The sequence below is a fragment of the Microcebus murinus genome, chromosome 7 (assembly GCF_040939455.1).
Source record: "Microcebus murinus isolate Inina chromosome 7, M.murinus_Inina_mat1.0, whole genome shotgun sequence".
NCBI classification, from domain to species: Eukaryota; Metazoa; Chordata; class Mammalia; order Primates; family Cheirogaleidae; genus Microcebus; species Microcebus murinus.
The window spans coordinates 19,142,712-19,164,371 of record NC_134110.1 but is presented as its reverse complement, the minus strand read 5'-3'; the positions used below and the strand labels follow the sequence as shown (position 1 = coordinate 19,164,371).

General features: G+C 50.9%; 1 protein-coding gene across 1 annotated transcript in view; it reads right to left on the bottom strand.

Annotated features, from left to right (window-relative positions):
• Positions 1-411: 411 nt before the first annotated feature.
• Positions 412-21,660, bottom strand: part of KLF13 (KLF transcription factor 13) — a 48,905-nt gene continuing 27,656 nt past the window's right edge. Inside the window, exon 2 of the mRNA XM_012764621.3 lies at positions 412-6,081. Coding sequence (XP_012620075.1) covers positions 5,792-6,081 — 290 coding nt within the window. The 3' untranslated portion in view covers positions 412-5,791. The remainder of the gene's footprint in view (positions 6,082-21,660) is intronic.

Genomic DNA, 21,660 nt, shown 5'->3' with positions numbered 1-21,660 from the left:
TCCCTGCTGCAGTGCACTTTGGGGTCAGTGCAGGAATTTCAGTAGCTAGAAACAGGGTGATTGCTAGACTCTGGGCAGAGACGTGAGGGGCAAGCATCTGGCGTTGAGAGATGTGGCTGCCACCTAGGGAGAGGAAGTTGAGGTGTTTATGGGGGTGTTTTAGGGAGAGGTGCTATGCCCTTTGGGGAAAACTGCCACGTCCCTTTCTCTCTCAGGCAGGTATGGAAGCCAGAACACCCGCTCTCCACAAGAGCTCTTCTGCAAAGCCTCCTCCAGCATCAGGCCTGCAAAGTTCCAGCTGAGTTTCTGCCCCTCAGCCAATTACAACTACTTGGATTTGTCCATTTCAGTTCCCTTCCCCTCCCACAGTCTCTGCAAGACATACCCTTCAAAGGAACCAGTTCTAGCAAATATAATAATGAATCATAAATTTTATTTCAAAATGTAAACGTCACTAAACATGCATACACGTTAAAACAATAAAATTTACAATTTCGTTAATTTTTTTCTTTTTGCATAGGACATCATTACAATATAGAATCTATGCCATACAAAATACATACAAAGTTTTATCCAAGCAAGCCAAGGCCAGACTGGGAACTGTACAACTGTAATACTTCACTGTAGTGATCCAGGAAGGATGAAACGTGGCCTTCGGAAGCATGGTTGGGTGCTGGTTAAAAAAAAAAAGTTCCTATGGAAAAGGAAAACATGAGCTCCATGGAAATGGTCTTGGACCCTTGGATTCTGCCTTGGGCTTTTGGCAAACAATTCCAGAGAAGCTCCTCCAATGACTTTGGATGGGAAGGGGTGGCCTATGCGGACCTGGAGCAGCTGAGACCCCGCTGGCTGCACCCGACATATCCGCACAAACAATTCCTGGCCACCAAGGAGCCATGGCAAGCCCCAGCCCGACACTGTACAGGTGCTCAGTAGAAAGCCCCCCTGGTGCAGAGCCCCAGGGCCCAGCACTCAGCACAAGGGGCCTCTCTAGGGTGAGGCCAGGGAGCAAAGTCTCCACTCACACACCCAGGTGAGGCACCCTGACCAGGAAATGGACACCAGGACTGTGACCCACATGGGGTCTGAGCCACACTGGGAAGCCACTCCCCTTGCTCCTCTGGGAGGGCAGCCTGGGGAGGGAGCCGGCCAGCTAAGGCCAGCTATTGTGCTGAGTGGGTGTCCTTGTAGGTATTCAGCTCACACACTTGGTTTCCAAATGAGCGTGCACGGTGGCCTGTCAACAGGTCCTCTAGGAAGAAGCCAGGGAACAAGGCCGAGCCCTGGAGGAAAGCTGTCCGCACACCCACCCCCAGGCCTTCCTGCCTCCATTCCACCCCCCACCCCAGAGTGTATGACTTGCAGGGCAAGGGACGCTACTTTTCTCCCATCCTGTTTATTTTTAAATAAAAGTAGTAACGTTTTAAAGCTGTATGAGAAAGGGAGAGGCTGGGCAGGGCCAGGTCACCACACTGCAAGTCATCTGGATAAGGGGTCAGTAGAAACCAAACACGGACACAGGCCCGTCTCCTGCCACATTCAACTCTTCCGACTGGTGAGGGCCAGGACAGCAGGCAGGAGGAAGGGCCTCGCCCTAAAGGGTATACAGGCCTTTATCAGTAGCAAGCTGGATTGTACATCCAAATTCTGGTACAAAATTCTCTGGAATGTGTGTAGGACAAAACTTCAAAGCCTCAGAATCAGGAAATCAGAATCATAGGACCTGGTGGTCCTGGATCATAGGACCGAGGTGATCCTGAATTCAAAAACCATCAGCCTACATCTCCATTTTAGCTTTGGAAAATATGGTTACTAGAATCGCATATGGAAACTTTGGACAGGAAAAGATGTGGATAACTTTACAAAGCGTTTCTTACTGGTTACAACATGGCCAACACATCACACCCTCTAAACCTTCCAGCACTGTGTCTTTGACTAAATGACCTTTTTAAAATGGTGGGTTTAAAAAACAAAAAAACAAAAAGTGACATCTTTCAGAAGTCAAAATAATCAGGTAGCCTTGTAAACACAGCCACAACCAGGAGCCCAGAAATGAGGCCATGCTATTGCTCAGATCACATCTTCCTGTTGGGTGGCACAGCTGAGGTCCTGAACGGGGTCCCTAGGGAGTGCTAGGACCCCGTGCAGTCCACCTTAGCAGAGGCCAGCCCTCGCTGCCCACCCCACCCCACCCCTGCATCTCCCCTCAGTGGGCTGAGCAGTGGCCCAGGGCGTGGTGAGGCCTGGCTGGGGTCACAGGTGCTTCTACCTGGAGGCTGCACCATGGCAAATCCTGCACCTACACAGCTGCATGGCCTTGGAATAAAGTTGGGGGGGGGGAATTTTGCACCTCAAGTGCTGTGGGTGCAGCGGGACACAGGTAGGCACCTCCAGGACTGCGTTCCCTTCAAGGGCATCACTGCCCGCTCCTACATAGCACCCAGCAGGAGAGGACTCCAGGGCTCCTTGTGGAAAGGCTGTGTTCGTCTGTGTTTTTCTGTATGGCTGTAGGATTCAGTAGGCATTTGGGGAGCTGACAATGTTCCCCTAATATGGCTGATGCGAAGAGGGGCTTTCTTGTTTGGGACATGAGCTGAACACCCGACCCTTTGTGTAGGGAACTCTCCCTTCACTCAGGCGACCTTCGCGATCTCTACCCTGTGGCCCACTAGAACCGAAGTCTGCCTCAAAATAAAGATTTGAGTTTTCACTATTATTTCTACGAGCCCTATGGGTTCCTCAAACCCACCAAAACCGGCAAGCATGGCCATAAACCACAAAAATGAAAGACCCTGAAATAGACCCAGGCTGGGAAGACATTCTACACGTTAGAAGAAAATGAAGGCTGTTTCAGGGGGGTTCTGCCCTCCGCCCTCTTACATAGGCACCCCCGTTTCATGATGAGATGGAAACCTGCTAGTGAGAAACCATCTGAACTGAGCCTGAGATTCATGGATCCCCCCTCCCCCTTTCAAGTGAGATGAATTTAAGCCCCAGATGATTCAAGAGGGTCTGGCCAGGAACGCCCAGCAGGGAATTCCCTCCTGGTGCCCTGTCCCCACTTCCCAGGCCAGGCTGGGCCCAAGGACCGCACCCTGCCATTACACGAGAACCACTTTGGGAATGAAGACACACTCATTTGCCAAAAATAGCCAACTCCTGCATATTTCTATTTTAAGGCAATGTTACCCTTCCATCTATCAGACGGAACAGCCCTGGGTCATTTAGAGGAAAAATTAAATTAAGTGCTCTCTTTGGAAACAGCCAACACCCCACTTCCCTCCCCCACCCCCCGACCCTGCTCTAAAACAAACCAGCTCTATTTTTTTTATTCCAAGATGATGGTGTTTGGAGTCCTTTCTTTCCCTTCGTACGTGTAGACAATGTGGAGTTAGGAAACCTCCTGCCAAGACACCGTGGGCAGTGCAGACCTCAAGAGCGTTGGCTTCTCCCTCGGAGAGGGCTTCTCTGGCCTCCCGGGGACACGCCGCTCCCTCTCCCTGCCTTCCAGAACCCTGGACGGTGAGTGCACCGAAGGACTTTGGAATAAAATTCCTGAACCTGGAATGTGAATTCCTGAGACATGAAATGTGTTCAGAGTGTGGCTGTCTCTGCCTCACACGGAAACAACTTTGGGAGGGACCTCACTTTGGAACCGGGCATGAAGATCTTTGCACCCCAAGCACCCAGGGCTCTCTACTGTCAAGGTCCCTACTGCATATCCACTCTCTCTCCCAGACCAAAAACACGCAGGGCTGCCCCACAGCCCCCGTGCAGCATGGCACCCAGGGTGGCCAGCTCTACATCTCACCAGGATGGGGGCTACCCCTCCCTGCCACCATGTAGTGCCCACTGTGCTACTCAGAAGCCACCACCATGCCATTAGCCAATCTCAGCTGACACATGGTAGTTCGAAACGGGCACCTGGAACACACTGCCACTTGCACAGCTGCTGTGGATGGAGGGCACCCATCCACTCTGGAGCCAGCCAGAAACAGCGGCCAGAGGCTGTGGGTACTGGCTGGGCCTGGGTCTCTGGGGTTTCTCTGTGCTGCACACCACGCCGTGGCAGGGCCAGTGGAAGCAGGATGGCCACAACCAAGGCACTCTGGGCCGAGGAAGCCCACCTATGGCCCTCCGAGGTCCCAAGGGCCATTTCTCATCAAAATGAGTACCCACTGGAATGGGTATCTCTACAAGATAACCCGAGTCTTCCCCAAACCCACCCACCCCCACCAACATACATACACACACACACACACACACATTATATACACACACACACACATACATACTCTATCCTGGGACCTTGTATGTACAGGCCCGAACTTCCTCCTTCCTCTCAGGAGAAGGGACAGTGGTGCCTGGGCTGCAGGCTGGGGTGGATACCCCAGGTGCCTGCAGAGGAACTTGCTGGACCATGGCTTGACTGACCTGGCCCAGGACTTGAACCCCAGCCTAGCTCAGGCCAGGGCTCTGGGAGCAAGTGCCCCAGAGCTCTCTGCTCCCCTTCTCCTACCAGGAAAAGGCTAGCCATGGGGCACCCTCAGAAGTCCTAAAGTGCCACAGGCTGGGTGTGGCCTGGGGCCTCCCATGCAGGGCAGGGAAAAGCCAGAGGGAAAAGGAGGAGGGAGCCAGGGGACACGGTGGGTCTCAGAAAAGTGTTTCCCACAACTTTCCGTCTAGTGCTCCCTGGGGGGGAAGCAGCGCACATGCTCCCCGACAGCATTTCCTATAACATCCGCTGTGCCACTCCTAAAAAGTTCCAAGTCACAATGTTCCGGTCTCTTGCTACAGAACGGTCTCTACGAAGTACTGAACGCACAGCCACAAGCTTGGCTGCTCACAAAGACCCTCTGATGAGGCCGCCCCACGACCTCACCGTGGTTTCAAAGGTGCCTGGACGGCAGCCCCGTGGGGAGAACTCCGGAACTGGATATACCAATGAGACTTTCTGCCATCTTTTTAGAAGACCAGAATCCCGGTGGGAGAACATGGTACAATAGCAAAGGGGCTCCAGGTGCCTTCTGCAGGGACACAGAGCAATGAGGTCCCAGGCAGGCATATCCCAGGCCCCTGGGTCCCCAGGCTGGGCCCCGCAGCTCTGCTTCCAGTGCTCTGAGGGGCCACCAGGGGTCTCCTGGGGCAGGGAGGGAGGCAGGCAGGGCCCCAGAGGGCAGCTGCTCCCTCCACAGTCTGAGAGGCAGGTGGTCCTTCTGCCACGGCTTTTGGCACCCCTCTAAGGGGGCCTGTTTCCCAGAAACAGCTGTGTGGTCACCCAGCCAGGCCTGTGTGGCGGAGGCCAGAGGTGGGCCTCGGGCAGGAAGGCGGGGGACGCCTGCCACTGAGGACCACAAACGTCAGACGTCAGTGACCACGTCTGCTCCCAACTGACGGGCTGACGAGCAGGACGGATGCCCAGCGCCACCTGGCCCAGCTGGCCTGCTCTGTCCCCACTATGTTCCTGGACAGAAAACTCCAGAGTGCAAATCTATGTACAGAGTAAGGCGGCAGGAAGGGTGTCCTCACTGACCTCGTGGAACGTGTCCATCCCTGAGAAAGAGGGTTCAACACCGCTGAATCTCAACTTCGTGGGCATGTCTATTGTGCAATTTGTGGGTGGTGTTTTTTGAAATTTTTTTTTGTTTTTTGATTTTTTTACAAATTTACTTTGACACCTGAGGTGAAGAAAGCGTTTTCTCGTGGACTTCTGTGAAGTTCTCTCTTCTTTCTTATTACAAAAGGGGGCGGGAGGCGGGAGCGGCTGCTCATGGCTGCGTGCGGCGCCAGCTCAGGGGGAGCTGGCAGGGCTGATGGTGGGGCTGCTGGCGTCCGAGCGGCTGTAGTCGCTGAGCGAGCCGGTCCGCGAGCCGCCACCGCGCCGCTGCAGCATGCCCGGGTGGAAGTTGGCGTGGCGGCGCGCGTGCTTCGTCAGGTGGTCGCTGCGCATGAAGCGCTTCTCGCAGATGGGGCAGCTGAACTTCTTCTCGCCCGTGTGCGTGCGGTAGTGCCGCGCCAGCTCGTCGGAGCGCGCAAACTTCTTGTTGCAGTCCTGCCAGCTGCAGGCGAAGGGCCTCTCACCTGCAGGACGACAGGGCAGAGCGTCAGTCTTGCGGGCACCTGGCCCTGCCTGGGCCCCACGAGTCCTAACCCTGCTCCCCCCATCAGGCACTCATTAACCCCCTCCCCCATGTTTGTCTCCGCCAGCCTATGACAAATCCATTAGGGGGAGGATGAAGGTGGGCCCGTGCTCTCCTGCCCACACTGGGATGGAAGCGGACCATCTCCCAGGATGGCACAGCACTTCAGGCGCTGAAGCACCAGGGCCTATGGAGTGGGTGTGGGCCAGGGCCCCCTAAGCACATGCAGGCTGGCCCCACAGGAGCCCCTCAACCCCACTGCCCCACCTCCATTCCAACCCTTCTCAGTCACAGCTGTAATAGGGGAAGGCGGGGTCAGACTGGGAGATTTTCAGGGCCTGAGATTCTATGATCCCTGGTTTGTGACTTCTTCTCTCACAGAAGTCCCAACGTGATCAACCAGTGATGGCCAACAGAGCAGGAGACTGCCACAGGATCCTGCAGACCCGAGTACCAAGACAGACAAGGGTGGCAGGCAGAACACCTTGTGCAGGGTGTGCAGGTAGGGAGGAGATGGAACACAGAGGGGGTGGAGGCACTGAAGGGCAGCTATAGTCAGGACCCTGCCCCTCCTCCCATCCCATGCTCAGAGTGAGACAGGCTGGCCAGCATTTACACAGGTGAACTGAACCACAAAAGCAACATCAACTGCTCAGGGAGAACCGGGAGAGGGGAGACTCTGGCACCCCAGAATCCAGCTCTTCTGGCATTTTGGAGTGGCCACACAGATGCTTTTCCTACCCTCTCTCTGCATCTCCCTCTCTCCCCACTACAGGCCCTGAAGCAGACTGCCAGTCCCTGAAGCTGATCCCCTATGCCCAGCAGAGGACATCCATACCACCCACCCACCATGAACACAGACACCCAAAGATGGCCAGACAGCCAAGGAAAATCAGCAGCACGAAGGAGAAAGGCCAGTGCAACAAAACCACCAACTCCAGAGGAAAAGGAGTAAAGCCAGGGAATAGAAGAAAATTTAACCTAAAATTTCTAATTAGCATTTTTTGAGGAATCCGAAACAACATTTGATACACAGACCAAACAGGATACCAAAAAAAAGAAAGTTCATAAAACAAAAAATAGCATTTAGAAGTTGAAAATACCATTCCCCAAACAAAAATTCCAAAGAAAAGCTGGAAATATACTCAAGCAAATATCCCAGAAAAATAGAGCAAAAAAACAGTTCTAGAAAATACGTGAACATTGCAGTGTGTGTCTTTTAGCATTGCTGAAGTAGAGGGCCAGGTGTGTCACATCTGCTCTCCTTACTGATCTTACAATTTGGGGGAAAGGGCGTTAGGGTAGGGTAGGATTCAAGATCAAGCAGCCATCATTGTTTCTCAAACCACTTTGATAGAGAGTAGAGGTGAAAAGTTGAGAGCCAGAGAATCAACCCAGTGAGTTCAACATTTTACTATTAGGAGGTGTCAAGTGAGAAAACAGAAAAAATGGAGAAGAAATTACAAAAGAAATAATAGAAAAGTATCTGTCAGAATGAAAAAAAAGAAAGACAGGAGACTAACACAAGCAAGGTTGGCACAGAAGAGGGCGGTGTAAGTGAGCAAAGGCCCTATGTCAGAATTTCTGCAATGTCAGAACACACTCAAAACAAGAGATCCCAAAACTTACTAGACAGGGAGGGGAGAAACAAATACCAGGTCATCCACAGAGGAACAAGGCTGGGACAGACACCAGACTTCTACGTCACATTGGATGCTAGAAGACAAAGGAACGGGGCAGGGCCTTCCAAGTTATGTCTCTCGCATGCTGCAAAAATGAGAAAAAAACTGAGAAGCCAGGGACATGAGTGAATAGTGAAGGGTCATCTCAGGACAAAAGCAAGGCAGAGGCATAAGAGGCCACTGGGGCAGAGGATCATGACTCAGAGCGGAATAGTTCCAGGAAGAGAGAGTTCTGTGCACCAGAGGGAATGGTCAAGAGGCTGGACAAATGCCAAAACACTGTGAAGACATTACTAATTCTTTGTTTAAAAGAAAAAAGAGAGGCAATTAGAAACTCCAGGAAACATAAAAGACATATAAGAAAATTGTTATCGAAATTACATGCAAACTAAAATGCCACATGATTATGAGCAATCAGTCAAGAGCTCTGTTGTAGGGGACTGACATATACATTCCTAGTTTAAGAATTAAATTTAATGAGTAATGTACGTGTTCTGCCCGGCACGTTTGAAAGTAATGTGTTCCGGACAAGGCCCTTGTGACAAACAGGGTTGCTGCCTAGAGGCATAACAATAGGCCTGAGTTTCTACATTGAAGCAAGAGCTGCCCAGCCCCACAATAAGTGGAGGCCCAGAGGCCACACAATAAGCACATTGTTCTTTTGATTGCTGCTTAATCCCATAAGATGGCTGGTTAGTCAATGACAGGTAAGACCCCTCAAGGGAGGGGCGACCTAAGCCAGGCACAGCCGCAGGGGATCAACCTAAGAGGAACTGGGGACGGAAACTGCCCCAGGTGGAAGCCTTGCCCAACCTTGCTAATCTGGTCTGTGATCTATGCCTGGCGCCTCGAGCAACTGCCTGGAGACCTTGAGTCAGGAGACATCTGTGTCCTTAGGCTACGTGTTCCAGAATTTATGGCTATTTGCTGTCACGCCTGGGTGGGCACATATAAGGAACTAACTTTGATTTTGGGGGTATAAAAATAAAACGACTGGTGCATTCTGCACTGCAGTCTTGTAACCGTCTTTGTGTGTGTCTTTTTGTGTTCTGTGTTCATCCTCCATCCTGCAAACGGGCCACGACAATCTGTGCCAAGCTCAGTTCTAGGGGCCTTTCCTATGTTATTTTATTTATCCTTCATAAAAACCCCATGAGGTGGCAGAAGGAAATGTATCCCAGCACAGGCCCTGGCTGACAGAAGCAAACTTCACACAGTCATGTAAGTCTCAGCACCAGCTGTCAGTGTTCAGAACTGATCCTATAGACAAAGCCCGTACAAGTGACTCAGTGTACCCAGCAAAATGTGGGTTTAAAGGAAAGGTGGGACAGCACATAGTGTACAGCCAATGGATATATCTAAGTGTAAAATACAAGTTTAAAGTTATAAGGATAGTCAGTAAAAGAATTAAAATAATAATACATCTATCAATTCAAGAGGAGGTGGGGGAGCAAGAGTGAGGTAAATCCTTAAATTTCATGGCAGGAAGATAACAGAGAGTATCTAAACTTGATAAATCAAGAAATAGCAATAAAATCATACAGTTCATTTAAGGCAATAACAACCAAGACAATTTAAATCAGAAAAGAGAGGTGCTGGTCTGGGGAGTGGAGCCAGATTGGTAAGAGGGTATTTTTTGTTGTAAGCTCTTCTGTGGTATGGTCTTTAAAATATATATGTATTTATTTGACAACAATGAAAAGTAATGTTAAAATATATTATAGTCCATTATTTCCCAAACTGTGTTCAAAGAAATGTTATCACTAAATGAACTGTTAATAGTTCCAGGAAAAAAAATCTCAACAGAAAAGTTTGAAAAAGGCCACATGGTAATTCTACTCTTTGAATACTAGTCATTCACAGCTGGGAAAGGTCTAGCATTAAATGGTCTAGCATTAACTGTTTCGGGTCTGAAAGATGAGACTCTAGACCAGGCGTCCTCAAACTACGGCCCGAGGGCCACATGCGGCCCGCCGAGGACATTTATCCTGCCTGCCGGGTGTTTTTGCCGCGGCTGCCTGTCCTGCTTAGCAGCCGACGCCTTCTGGGCCCACAGTGCGCATGTGTGGAATGTGTGCCGCACTCTCCAACAGCCCTCCAACGGTCTGAGGGACAGTGAACTGGCCCCCTGTTTAAAATGTTTGAGGACCCCTGCTCTAGACCCCTGTTTGGACCATGCAGAGATGGTATGGCCTTAGTCAAGCTCCTCACTGCCTCTGGCAAGGTGGATAATGGTCCCCAAAAAGATACAGCCAAGTCATAACCCCCAGAACCTGTGGATGTGACCTTATTTGGACAGAGGGTCTTTGTAGTCCCGGGAGGAGCTCACAAGTGTGAGAAGAGAGAACGGGAGGGGAGGCATGGAACAGAACCTCCCTCAGAGCCTCCAGAAGGAACGAACACTGCCAGTACCTTGATTTCAGACTTCTGGTTTCTGGAACTGTGAAGAGAGTAAATTTCTATTGTTTTCCAGCCACCCAGTTTGTGGTCATGTGTTACAGCAGCCACAGGATATGAATGAATACACTGCCCCATCCTCACAGTGGCGTCCACATGGCAATTCTACGGGGCTGCACACGACCAGCCTTGGCACTGTGCCTGGCATGTTCCCAGTGTTCATTCCTGAAATGTGAGCTATTATTGCTGTTCTTATGCATTGCTATGCCAACTGGGTCTTCTCAGATTTGGGCCTGTGGGGGAGGGGAACCAACCCAATTCAGACTCACTCTTGCTTCCTAATAGCCCTTGTTAGGGACTTTGTGCTTTTCAGATCCTTCTGCTTACAATCCTGGGAAGCACATGGGGTAACTAAAATTACAGGTGGGCCACGTGATACTGGGGCCGCAGAGAACTATAACATCCAATGAGATGGGACGCTGGTGTTAGGCAGCCTGGAGTGGAGGAAGGCGGGAAGCTGGGCATGGTCACCAGCACATAGCTCTCAGCCTCTCTGGGCATCAGCAGCTCCATATTTTGAGCACATAACAGATGGCTGGCCTAGGGGACATGGTCTCGACCCAGACAGACAGTGTTCCTTGCTCCATTCTCTATTCCCCTTTCAGCCTCATGCAGGAGAGGCAGCACCAGGTCTGGCCAGGCAGCACCTGAGTGGTGACATTCGAGCAGCACCCAGGATGCTGACAAGGAGCAGCCACCAGAATCAAGAATGGGTTGGGGAGAAGCAGACAGCGTACAGCATACTCCAGGACACTGTCCCTCACACTTTTTGCAAGGAGCCCCAAGTGCTTTTATTTACATGGGTTATCATCACTGATATTTATCATATTAGAAATTAAAACGGAAAAAATGACCAACTCAAGCACATATTCCAGTAGCCATCAGCGTCAGGAGGCCATCACACATCTTGCAGTGTCTGGAATATCCCATTGTACTCTTTTGGGAGAATGAAGAGCATATAATGTTATGTTATGAAAACAGTTTTGATTTCATGGCCCTCAGGTACCTGCAGGTAGGTATTCTCTGGCCTTACTCTGAAAACCACTATTCTGGGGACTGACGCCAGGATGGTGTGTGTGGCTGAGCAGACTGGGGTAGGGGCACCCGGAGTGAGGGTTGGGGGCCGGCCAGGCCTGACCCCGTAGGAAGTGAGCCCACTTCCCATTCTAAGGCAAAGAGGCAAAGGGAGGACATTGGACTAAACAAACCCACGTGTCCTTCTTGCTAGTCTCAAATCTAGCTTCTGCCTCTCCTGGGCACATGACATGGAGACAGCAACAGTATGACAGGACCTCACAAGGAAGAGGGGTCAGTCTAACTCAGAACTGGCCCTCTCAGGAAGGGAAATGGGTCCTACCTTCCAGACCCCTGCCAAGGAGCTCCTAGCCTTCCTGTGGAATACCAAAGCTACTCCAGGTCCCACCCTCAGGAGCCCCAGGGGCCCACTGGGCCCCAGCTGTGCAGCCTATGAATGGGGCTGGCAGGGAAGGGGAAGGTAGTGGGAGGGCCACTGCAGCTGGATGGTGTGAGATAATTGGGAGTGCGCCCATGGCACAGGTTTGAGCCCAGATGTTGGGCTGGAGCAGGCAGGCATGCTTGTGAGCCGGGCACTCGCATGTGGCAGCTGTGGGGGAGGGTGGCCAGGGCCCAGGGGTGGGCGCTGAGATGGGAGCTTAGGAGAAAAGAGTCCCTGTGCTTCCCTCCTGGCTGGCCTCAGAGAGGGAACACGCCTTCCCCGCCTGGGCCTGCGGCTTGGGCAAAGCTGCATTTGGGACGTCTTGTTCCCTGATAAGATGAGGCAATCGCATTTGGGCTGCTGCTCTGCTTCCCTCTGCCTCGCTGCGGCCAAGGAACATTTATGTAACCCCGACCTGCGCCACCCCGTTCCGCCCCGCCCCACTCTGTGCGCCCCTGCCTCACTCTGCGCTGCTGCACGCACCTTAAACCCTACTTCTGAGGCCACGTAGCTAGGTACCCTCCCTAAGAGCCCCCATCCTCTGACCCTGCTGCCTAATACCTGCGGGCCTCTCCAACCTGGACCCCCCCCACCTGGCCCCTCCCCCAGCACCCTCACAGTGGCCTGGCGTGTTCCCTCTCTGAGGCCAGCCAGGAGGGAAGCACAGGGACTCTTTTCTCCTAAGCTCCCATCTCAGCGCCCACCCCTGGGCCCTGGCCACCCTCCCCCACAGCTGCCACATGCGAGTGCCCGGCTCACAAGCATGCCTGCCTGCTCCAGCCCAACATCTGGGCTCAAACCTGTGCCATGGGCGCACTCCCAATTATCTCACACCATCCAGCTGCAGCCAACCTGCACCCCACCCAACCCCCCACCCCCGCCAGAGGTGAGTGGGCCCTTCCTGGCTCCAACAGCAGCTGTATAGACCACAGTGCAGTTCTTTCTGTCTGAGCCTCTTGTGTGCACTGAGGAGGGGGCGTTTCTGGTCGTCTCCCCAGTGCCTAGCCCTGAGTGGGCAAGAGCCTTTTCTGCTGGCCTCCTGCTTGGTCAGCTCCGGCTGACCGTGCCTGCCCCAGCAGGCTCTGGGAAGCCCGGCTGAGAGGGGTGTGCCTCATTGACCACAGAGCCCCTGGAAAGGCAGATGGATCTATCACCTTCACAGTGGTGCCCTGGATCACAAGAGCATACCTCTGTGGGCACGAGAAATCCACATGAGTGTGTGTCTGGGGGGACTGGAGGGACATGGCTGGTCAGACTCAGGGACAGGTACAGGGAGAGTCCTCCAAAGAGAAACGGCTTCTACTGGGCTCCCAGGCCACAGTGCCCAATCCCTGCTATTCACCACCAGTGAGTGGGCTGTCTGCCATTCCTCAATAGATAGCTTTGATCTGTGGGTGCTGGCTTGGGGCTATTTCCAGCTCTCAACCTCAAGACTGCCATATTCTTCACCCCAGGAGGCCTGTTCACCCTCCCACTCTGGACGGCTCAGCAGCCAGGTACTGGGGCTGATCAACTGCCAGCCTCCAAGGAAACCCAGGCACGTAGTTCTGGGGTGGCAGAAAGGCCTATCCTCTGTGGTGGGGAGTGGGCTTTCCTAATTCCCTGGCCACTCTGCTGGTCGCTACAAATGCTGGTGGTTTATTAACTCACAAGGAGCTGACATACAGATGACCTGTCTCAAAGAAGTCCAGGTTGGAAGCTCTTACCCATCCACTAAACAAGTAAAGGAAGTGAGACCCGGGAGGAGGGAGAGCTGCCACTCAGCTGGCTGGTGGCAGAGCCAGAGCCACACTGGGGACCCTTCCTGCTCTGGGATGCAAATTATAGCAGGGAGGTGCCCCCAACCAGGGCGCAGTTGGCCTCACCTGCTCCCTGCTCCTCCGCTTGTGTGTTGATGCCTGGGGAAGCGGCTGTCATCCAGCCTGTTATTCAATTACTGTGAGGGTTAAGTGGGAGAATATACTCGGGCGCATGCCTGCTGTGTAGTAGTGCTAGGAGGAGACACACGGTTATTACCTGTGGGCCAAGAGGCCCCGGGGAGGCCTGCAGTAGCAAATGGTACACACAGCAGGTGGTGCTCGCTCTTCCTCCTAAGGCTGCCTGGGCGGGGCCCCTACCCCACCCGCCCCTGCCCCAGGGTGCTCTGGTTTAATGCTGCTGATCACACTCCACTATCCATTCTTGCACATGCTAGAGCTGGCAGGGCTTTGAGGGGACACTGGAACGCACAGCAGCCTCAGGTGGAATGCTGTTTCAACAAGGCAATCGCCTTAGGCAAATGCATGTCTGCAACATTCTATGTTGGATGTAAAGATAAAGTAGGTATTTGTGTTGTTGCTTTGCTTTGTTTCATTCTAGAACAGGATAACTGATCCTAGAATTTATACAGAAAAATAAACAGAAATAGCCAGAAAAACTCTGCAAAAGAATGATGTGGGGGAACTAGACTACTAGTATCCAACACACCATTGCATAAGCCAGTAAATGGCCAGTGAAGTGGAACACAAATATCAGAATGGGACCCAAAGGCAGTGGCAACTACGCACAAGATAAAGTGACATCTCAACTTTGAGGGTGGAAGTGGGCGTTCAATAAATGTATTAGGACACCTAGGTAGCACCTGGAACTTTCTTTCCAGAGAGGTTAGACCCATACTTCACACCTTACACCAAGCTAAATTCTAAATGAGTCAAAAATTCTAACATGAAAAATGAAACCATAGATGTTCTATGAGAAAACAAGAGAAAATTGTTTTATAACGCTAGAAGTTCTTTCTATGAATCAAAGTCCAGAAGCCATAAAAGAAAAGGTTGCTAAATTTGACTACCCAAAAAATATGAACTACTTCTTCATGGACAAAGTCAGCATAAACAAAGGCAAGACAAGTAACAAAGTGAGAAAACAGTATTTGCATATCATGAAAGGCTGATCTCCAATATATTACAGAAAGAGCTCACAGAAATTTAAAACAAGATAAACAACAACTGATAGAAAAATGGGCAAAGGCAGTCTATAAAAAAATGGGAAATACAAATGGCTCTCAAATACCTGAAAAGATGCTCAACCTTGCCCATCGGGAGGTAAAGGCAAATGCACCCCCACTGGAACACTCCCTTTACCTGTGGACTGGAGAGGCTGCAGGGAAACGGAATTCTGTGCTCAGGGGAGCACCAACTGCCAAAATAAGGTTCAGAACAAAATGCATGAAATAGGAGGATAGATACACAGTAAGGCTCTGTGTGTGTTTACCTGTTTGCACAGAAAGAGGCTCTGGGGAACCCCTAAGAAAGTAAGAACAGAGATTACCTGGGGGGGGGGGGGAACTGAGCAGATGGAAAACAAGGAAGATTGAGAGAATTTTCCCTGGAAAACTACTTAAATCTTTTGGATTTTGGGCCAGGCGTGGTGGCTCATGCCTGTAATCCTAACACTCTGGGAGGCTGAGGATGGAGGATCACTCAAGGTCAGGAGTTCGAAACCAGCTTGAGCAAGAGCGAGACCCCGTCTCTACTAAAAAAACAGAAAGAAATTAATTGGCCAACCAAAAATATATAGAAAAAATTAGCCGGGCATGGCGGCACGTGCCTAAGCCCAGGAGTTTGAGGTTGCTGGGAGCTAGGCTGATGCCATGGCACTCTAGCCCAGGCAACAGAATGAGACTGTATCTCAAAAAAAAAAAAAATAAAATAAATAAATAAATAAATATATATCTTTTGGATTTTGAAACACAAATGCATTACCTATTCAAAAAATTAAATTGAAAACAAAAAATCCATAGCAAACTAGAAAAATACTAGCCATCAATAAGGCCAATTTAAAAATGAGACATTCAACACTGTACACATTCCCAGCCCCCATTCTGTATTGACACTCCACCGCACACTTCCTGTTACTACCACTACTTTAAGAGCTCTCTTAAAGTAACAATAGTCACACTGGCAGACTGTCCTCAGAAGAAGCTGGAGAGTAGCTTCCAGAAGAAGGAAGAAAGTAGCAATAAAGTGCAATCTACCTTTGTAGGAGATGCCTCCAGGGCACAGCTCCAGGGCTCAAGAGTCCAGGGTCACACTGGGAACATTCTGTTGGTGGGCCTGGACAAACCTTTTGAAAGGCCCAGCAATTTAGAAGGGGTCACACTTAAATGGCTGTGGATGACAAATATTCCTCCAAGAATTTAAACAGCAGCAGATCCTAGGTTGTAATTATGTGTCAGAGGTCCCCTCCAGGCTCCTGAATACTCCACTCTGGCCAAAAACAACTGCCTGGTGCACCCTAACAGGCTGAGAACAGATCCAGGCAAATGAGGTCCTGGCAGCTGGGAGGCCAAGTCTATCCAGCCACCAGAACACAGACCCTAAGTTCAAGACAGGTGAGTGTGTCCCTCTGCAGGGGCTGGTGAGGAGTGGGAACCAGGGAATCTGCAGACTGCTGGGAAATCGTTTTCTCTCTAGACCAAAAAAAGAAAAGGAGGGAGGGAGGGAAGAAATGAAGAGGGGAACAGTATGGAGAAACCTCTTGTTCCTGCCTCTGGCAGGCCATGCTGGGCTGTGACAGCTGGGGTGGCACCAGCCATCGCTGCCACAAGGGGAGGTCTGCAGAGACTCACAGAGAAGTCCAACAGCTCCTTGACAGGGACAAGCCCTCAACCAATCTGGGGCCACCCACACCTCCCGGGCAAAATAAACAGCACTCTCCAAGGTCAGCCAGGGCCTCTGGGAGAGGGTGTGGTGTGGCAGGGGTGGGGCAAGTAGACAGGGGTGGGCGTGGCAGGTGTGGGGCAAGTGCACAGCCAACCCCTCAACTGCACCCCAGGGCTCTGCACCCAGGCACTTTGGACAACTGAGGGAGGGGCCCCTCCTTGCAGAGCCTTTGGCAACCATTGTGCCCCACTTCCTCTTCCTGTGTCTCCCCCTCCCCCACCTTCATTTCCTCTCCTGGGCACTCCCTTGGTGCCTCCGGGTGGGTCTGTCCTCCCAGCCCTGCTGCAGGCGCTCAATGGCAGGACTGGGATCAGTTGGAGGCAGACAGCTAGGTGTGCACACTGCATGCTGGTGTGGCTTTTACTTTCGGCATGGGCTGGCCCATCTGACTCTCCCAACCCTGAGGGACAGGAAGGTGTCAACGGGAAACCCATCTCAGAGAGGGGGAGCTGAATGACCTCACCAAGGTCACAAGCCCAGAATGGCTGGGCTTCCCAAGCTAGATTTCACCTAGAAGGAAGCCGTTCCCGTAGCTCTCCCATTCTGTCCCAGGGGGTGAGAGCAGAGCAACTATGGGAGCCTTGGCCACATGTCACAGACTCCACCCTGCCAGTCCAGTGTGTCCCTGTGTGAACCTGTGTCCCATGGTGAGGTTCCACCCTCTGCACTCCGAGGCCTCTAGGCTGATTTCCCCACTGGGGATCTCAGAGGTGGCCAGTTCCCCTGCAGCAGGAGGCAATGCCCAGGGAAGGAGCTGCGCAGGGCTGTGCCCACTGGGCAGCTCAAAAGAGGGAGCAGAGAGGGGCCTGTAGGGAGACGCACAGGTCCTTGGCTGGCACCTGCCACCTGGCCAGCTCCAGGTGTGCAGCAGGCTCCCTTTCCTCAGGAAAAGAAGTCAAAAGGTTCCAGCAGAAAAACAAAACAATATACTTTTCAGAGCTGGATTCATAAAGCAAACAAATCAGAAGAAAAATGAGTATGTCATTTCAACAATGGGCCGAAAATACCTTTAGTTTTTGAGGGAGCTGAAGCAAAAAAAAAAAAAAAAAAAAAAAAATCAGGCACTGACCTGTCTTTCTAGAACAGTTGAACAGTGCTAGCAACTTCTGCTCCAGACCCCAGGGACAAGTGGGAGAGCCCAGAACCTGTCCTGCAACAGGCCAGGCTCACTGACCCCAGTGCTTTCCCGAGCCCCCAGCCTCACCCACTATGAGCTGGTGACACCTAGTATCTTCCGGGGAAATCCTTGGGTTCAAAAGTCCTCCAGCAGGGCACGGACACCCACAGAGCACCAGCAGCCCCTGAATTCTGGGAGGAGTCTGGCCAGGAGGACAAGGCCTCACACCCAGCCCTCTTCTGCTAGAGGAAGTCCACGCTGCAGTGTGGAGAGACCGCACCACTGAGCGGGGGAGACAAAGCCCGGCCCCTCCTGTCACCGCCTGCCCCACACGTATCTGCCACGGTCCTTTCCTCCTCGCATCCTGCCTGGCCCTTCACTCTGTCTCCTATGCCTTTCACTGTCCTAGCCCAGAACAGGACCCTGAGGGAGCTGACTCCAGGGATGCCAGTCATGAACAAAAGCAGATGCCATACTCTGCACTAGCCCCCTATAACCCCCGGGGTTGGAGTGGCCCCTTCCTCAGCAGCTGTGCAGGGGACTCCAAGACCCGAGGCTACCTGGGTCTGCCTGATGCCAAGGGAGGGCTGGGGAAAGCTGGGACAAGTCAGCAGGACAAGATTCCTGTCCTGTGCCCTGCCTCCCTGCTTCAGGCATGAGGCTTAGGGGGTAGGGGACTCAGTGCTCCTTGGCATCTCCCCCAAGGTCACTGGAACCAGGCTTCATCTGTTGGGTGGGGTGGGGTGGACAAGAGGGGCAAGCACATGAAGCCCATCTGGCTGTCTCTAATGTTCTTATAAACACAGACAGGGGCCACTTACAAATCCCCAATTTATAAGGCCAATTCCCAAGGATAGCTAAGAAAACAGACTACCAAGTGGCCAAGGCCCACCATGCAAGTGTACTTATGAAATACATACACTATGGGGCTATAATTGCAGGAAGGAAATAGAGAGGTTGTCTCGGGAAGATGGGATTGGTGTGTGATTGTCTTCTCTGCATGCCTGTTTGTCAAGTGAATTGCTTTGGAGAGTCAGGAAGAATGCAACAACATTGTATTACAAAGTTGTGTACACACACACACACACACACTTCACCCAAGCCCTAGCTCACAATGGGGACTGCTTCCACAGAACCCAGCTCCCCTGACCTCTGATAAGGAGCACTAATTTGCACATACCAGTACACTTGCCTGGAAAGGTCAAAAGGGCCACATACCAGGAATTTTGTAAAGGTGTTTTCCCTCCTTTTGCTAAGGGTTACAAAACACATTTGAAAATTTCTGGTCCCAAGGTCCCTTTTAAAACAGCAATAATAAAATACCAATGGTTTTTTCTGCCAAGAGAAAGCCAGAAGCCACCCCCCCGCCCCAGATGAGGGCTCTAGAGTTTCTCTCCTTCACTTGCTTTCTCTGTTCATGCACACACACCCACCAGAGTCACACCCCTCATTACCCTGAAGGGAGAGGGTATCTGCCCCCATCCCAGAGCTTCCAGATCATGGACTGCTACACGCAAAGGCCTTCTCCAGGTGATCAGTGCTATGTGTGGACTCAGGTGAGCTGAATCCAAAGCGCAGACATTTCTATTTCTTTTGTCTCTATCAGAGGATCTCATCACTAACTGCCTCCCAAGGGAAACTAGGAGCATTTTTCCTGAGCTGAACGGAATGATGCACGTCCAGCCCCCCGGCCCCCTTTCCTTTGCCATCTTGAAGGGAATGTTTCCCAGCTGTAGGAACCAGTATGCTGTCAACACCCTGGTTCGGGGCACACCCTGGTGTCTGCTGCACACCGACACCAAGCCCTGATGGCTGGTGACAGCCCAGAAATGACATTTCTATCAACCTTATCAGAGATTTTCTGAAACACCAAGGGAAGACAGGAACATGAGTTAGGAATCCACAATTAGAGATTCAGGTTTATTTAGCTGATAAAAATGTTCTTCAGTTGAGGCTGATCAAAACTAAGGGTAACTTGTGTCCAGAATATAGAAAGAACTCTTAAGTCTCAGCAATAAGTAAACACCCAATTTTAAAAATGCACAAAAGATCTGAATGTTCAACCAAAGAAGATAAAACAGATGGTAAACAACTATGTGAAAAGGTGTTCAGCATAATTTGTCATTATAAGAATGCAAATTAAAACAATGAGAATGGCTAAAATCCAAAAAGCTGAGAATACTAAAAGTTGGTGGAACAACCAGAACTCATTCATTGCTGGTGAGAATGTAACATGGTACAGGCATCTGGGAAGCCAGTTTGGCAGTTTCTTATAACGTTAAACATAGACTTACTATACAACCCAGCAATCCCACTCCTAGGCATTTACCCAGTGAACTGAAAACTTAAGTTCACACAGAATCCTATACACAAACGTTTACAGCAACTTAATTCATAATCGAGCAAGCACTTTCTGCAGATGAATAAACACACTGTGGTATAGCCACACAACGGAATACTACTCTATGATAGAGGACACAACAACAAAATGGATAAATCTTAAATGCATTTTGCTAAGTCGAGGAAGCCAGACGCAAAAGGCTATATATCATACTATTTCATTCATACAGCATTCTGCAAAAGACAAAAAATTGTAAGGACAGAAAACACAGCAAGGATTGTAGAGGTTGGGGGACTGGGGAGTGGTTGACTATTATAAAGGAAATGACGGAGCAATTTTTAGGGTAATGGAACGGTTCTGTCTGGCAGTAGGGTAGTAAGATACAACACTTTGCATTTGTCAAAACCCGTAGAACTGTACACGTCACACTTTTATTGTATGCAACTTGCAAAAGATCAGCTGGGAGATTGGGGGATCCCAGGATGGGAAGCAGACTATGACAGGAGACTCTCATTGTATTACAAACATGTGACATGGCCTCTGCAAGAGGATGGAAAGTAGGAGCTGACCTAAGAAACAGTGTTACTGGGAAAATGGTGTTCTGACTAGACACTGTAAGCCTGCAGATGAAAGGAACCGTGCTGTACGTAGTTAGCACAGTCATTTCAAGTGGAGTAGGATGACAATTCTGAAACTGCCTCACAGGTACACTGGGCTCGAACAAATAGGTAAAGGAATGTCGGGGGTGACAGCTGGTGTCTCACTGTTGGAGAGGGGGTTACACACTGCAAGTGGGGGACGAGTGAGTCCCTGGGGCAGCCCCCAGGCTGAGACCTCCGTGTGAATCCAGGCTTAGTTCAGTGAACACACAGAGGGATGGAGAGAAATCACTAAAGGCACAGGAAGGGAAATGGGCGAGTGTGCACACATGCACGTTTCCTAGCTCTGATCACCCACAGCGGCCAGAACAGCGGCGCCCCAGTGGCAAGGAGCACACCCACACCCAGATCCTGGTGCTGAGACCATTTTCCAAGGAAAGGAAACAGGCTCCTGGGAGAAATGGCTGATTCTAAGACTGGGACAGGAAAAATATGAGCTTGAAGCATCTTACAATGCCAGAAAGTCAGAAGTATACAAAAACCCAAAATGACAGGGGCATGTCAAGGGGACACAGGAGCCAGCCTGAAAGAGTTCCTGGCCAAGGTGGGGCCATTTGAGCAATAACACAAACAACAGTCACATGGATATCATTTTCCCACAGATATGAAGTGATGAGAAGGGCACTTTACCTCTGCGGTATTTTCCCCAAAAAGCCATAAACCCAGTCTAATGAGAAAAACATCAAACAAATGCAAAGTGAGGGACATTTCTATAAAATACCTGGCCAGCATTCCTTAAAATTGTCAAGGTCATGAAAATCAAGGAAAGTATGAAAAAAATCATAGCAATGAGGAGCCTAAGGAGATACAACTATAGTTTAGATAATGAACTACAGAAAATCTATTTCACTTACATTTTTTTTTTGATCACTGAAACAATGACCATGCGGCTTATTTCTCAGTAATAAACCAATACTGCTTAGATGGACCAGTCTGGCAACCGCAGCAGCAACAGCAAAGTGTCTACTAGCCCAGCAGCCACACTGCCTGTCTTCTCTCCCCAGAGAACAAGACTTCAGTTTGTAGCAGTGATGCACCTGGCAAATAGGCTTCCTTCCCAACTCCTCTGCAGCTAGGATTGGTTTTGAGAATGATTCTGTTCAACATA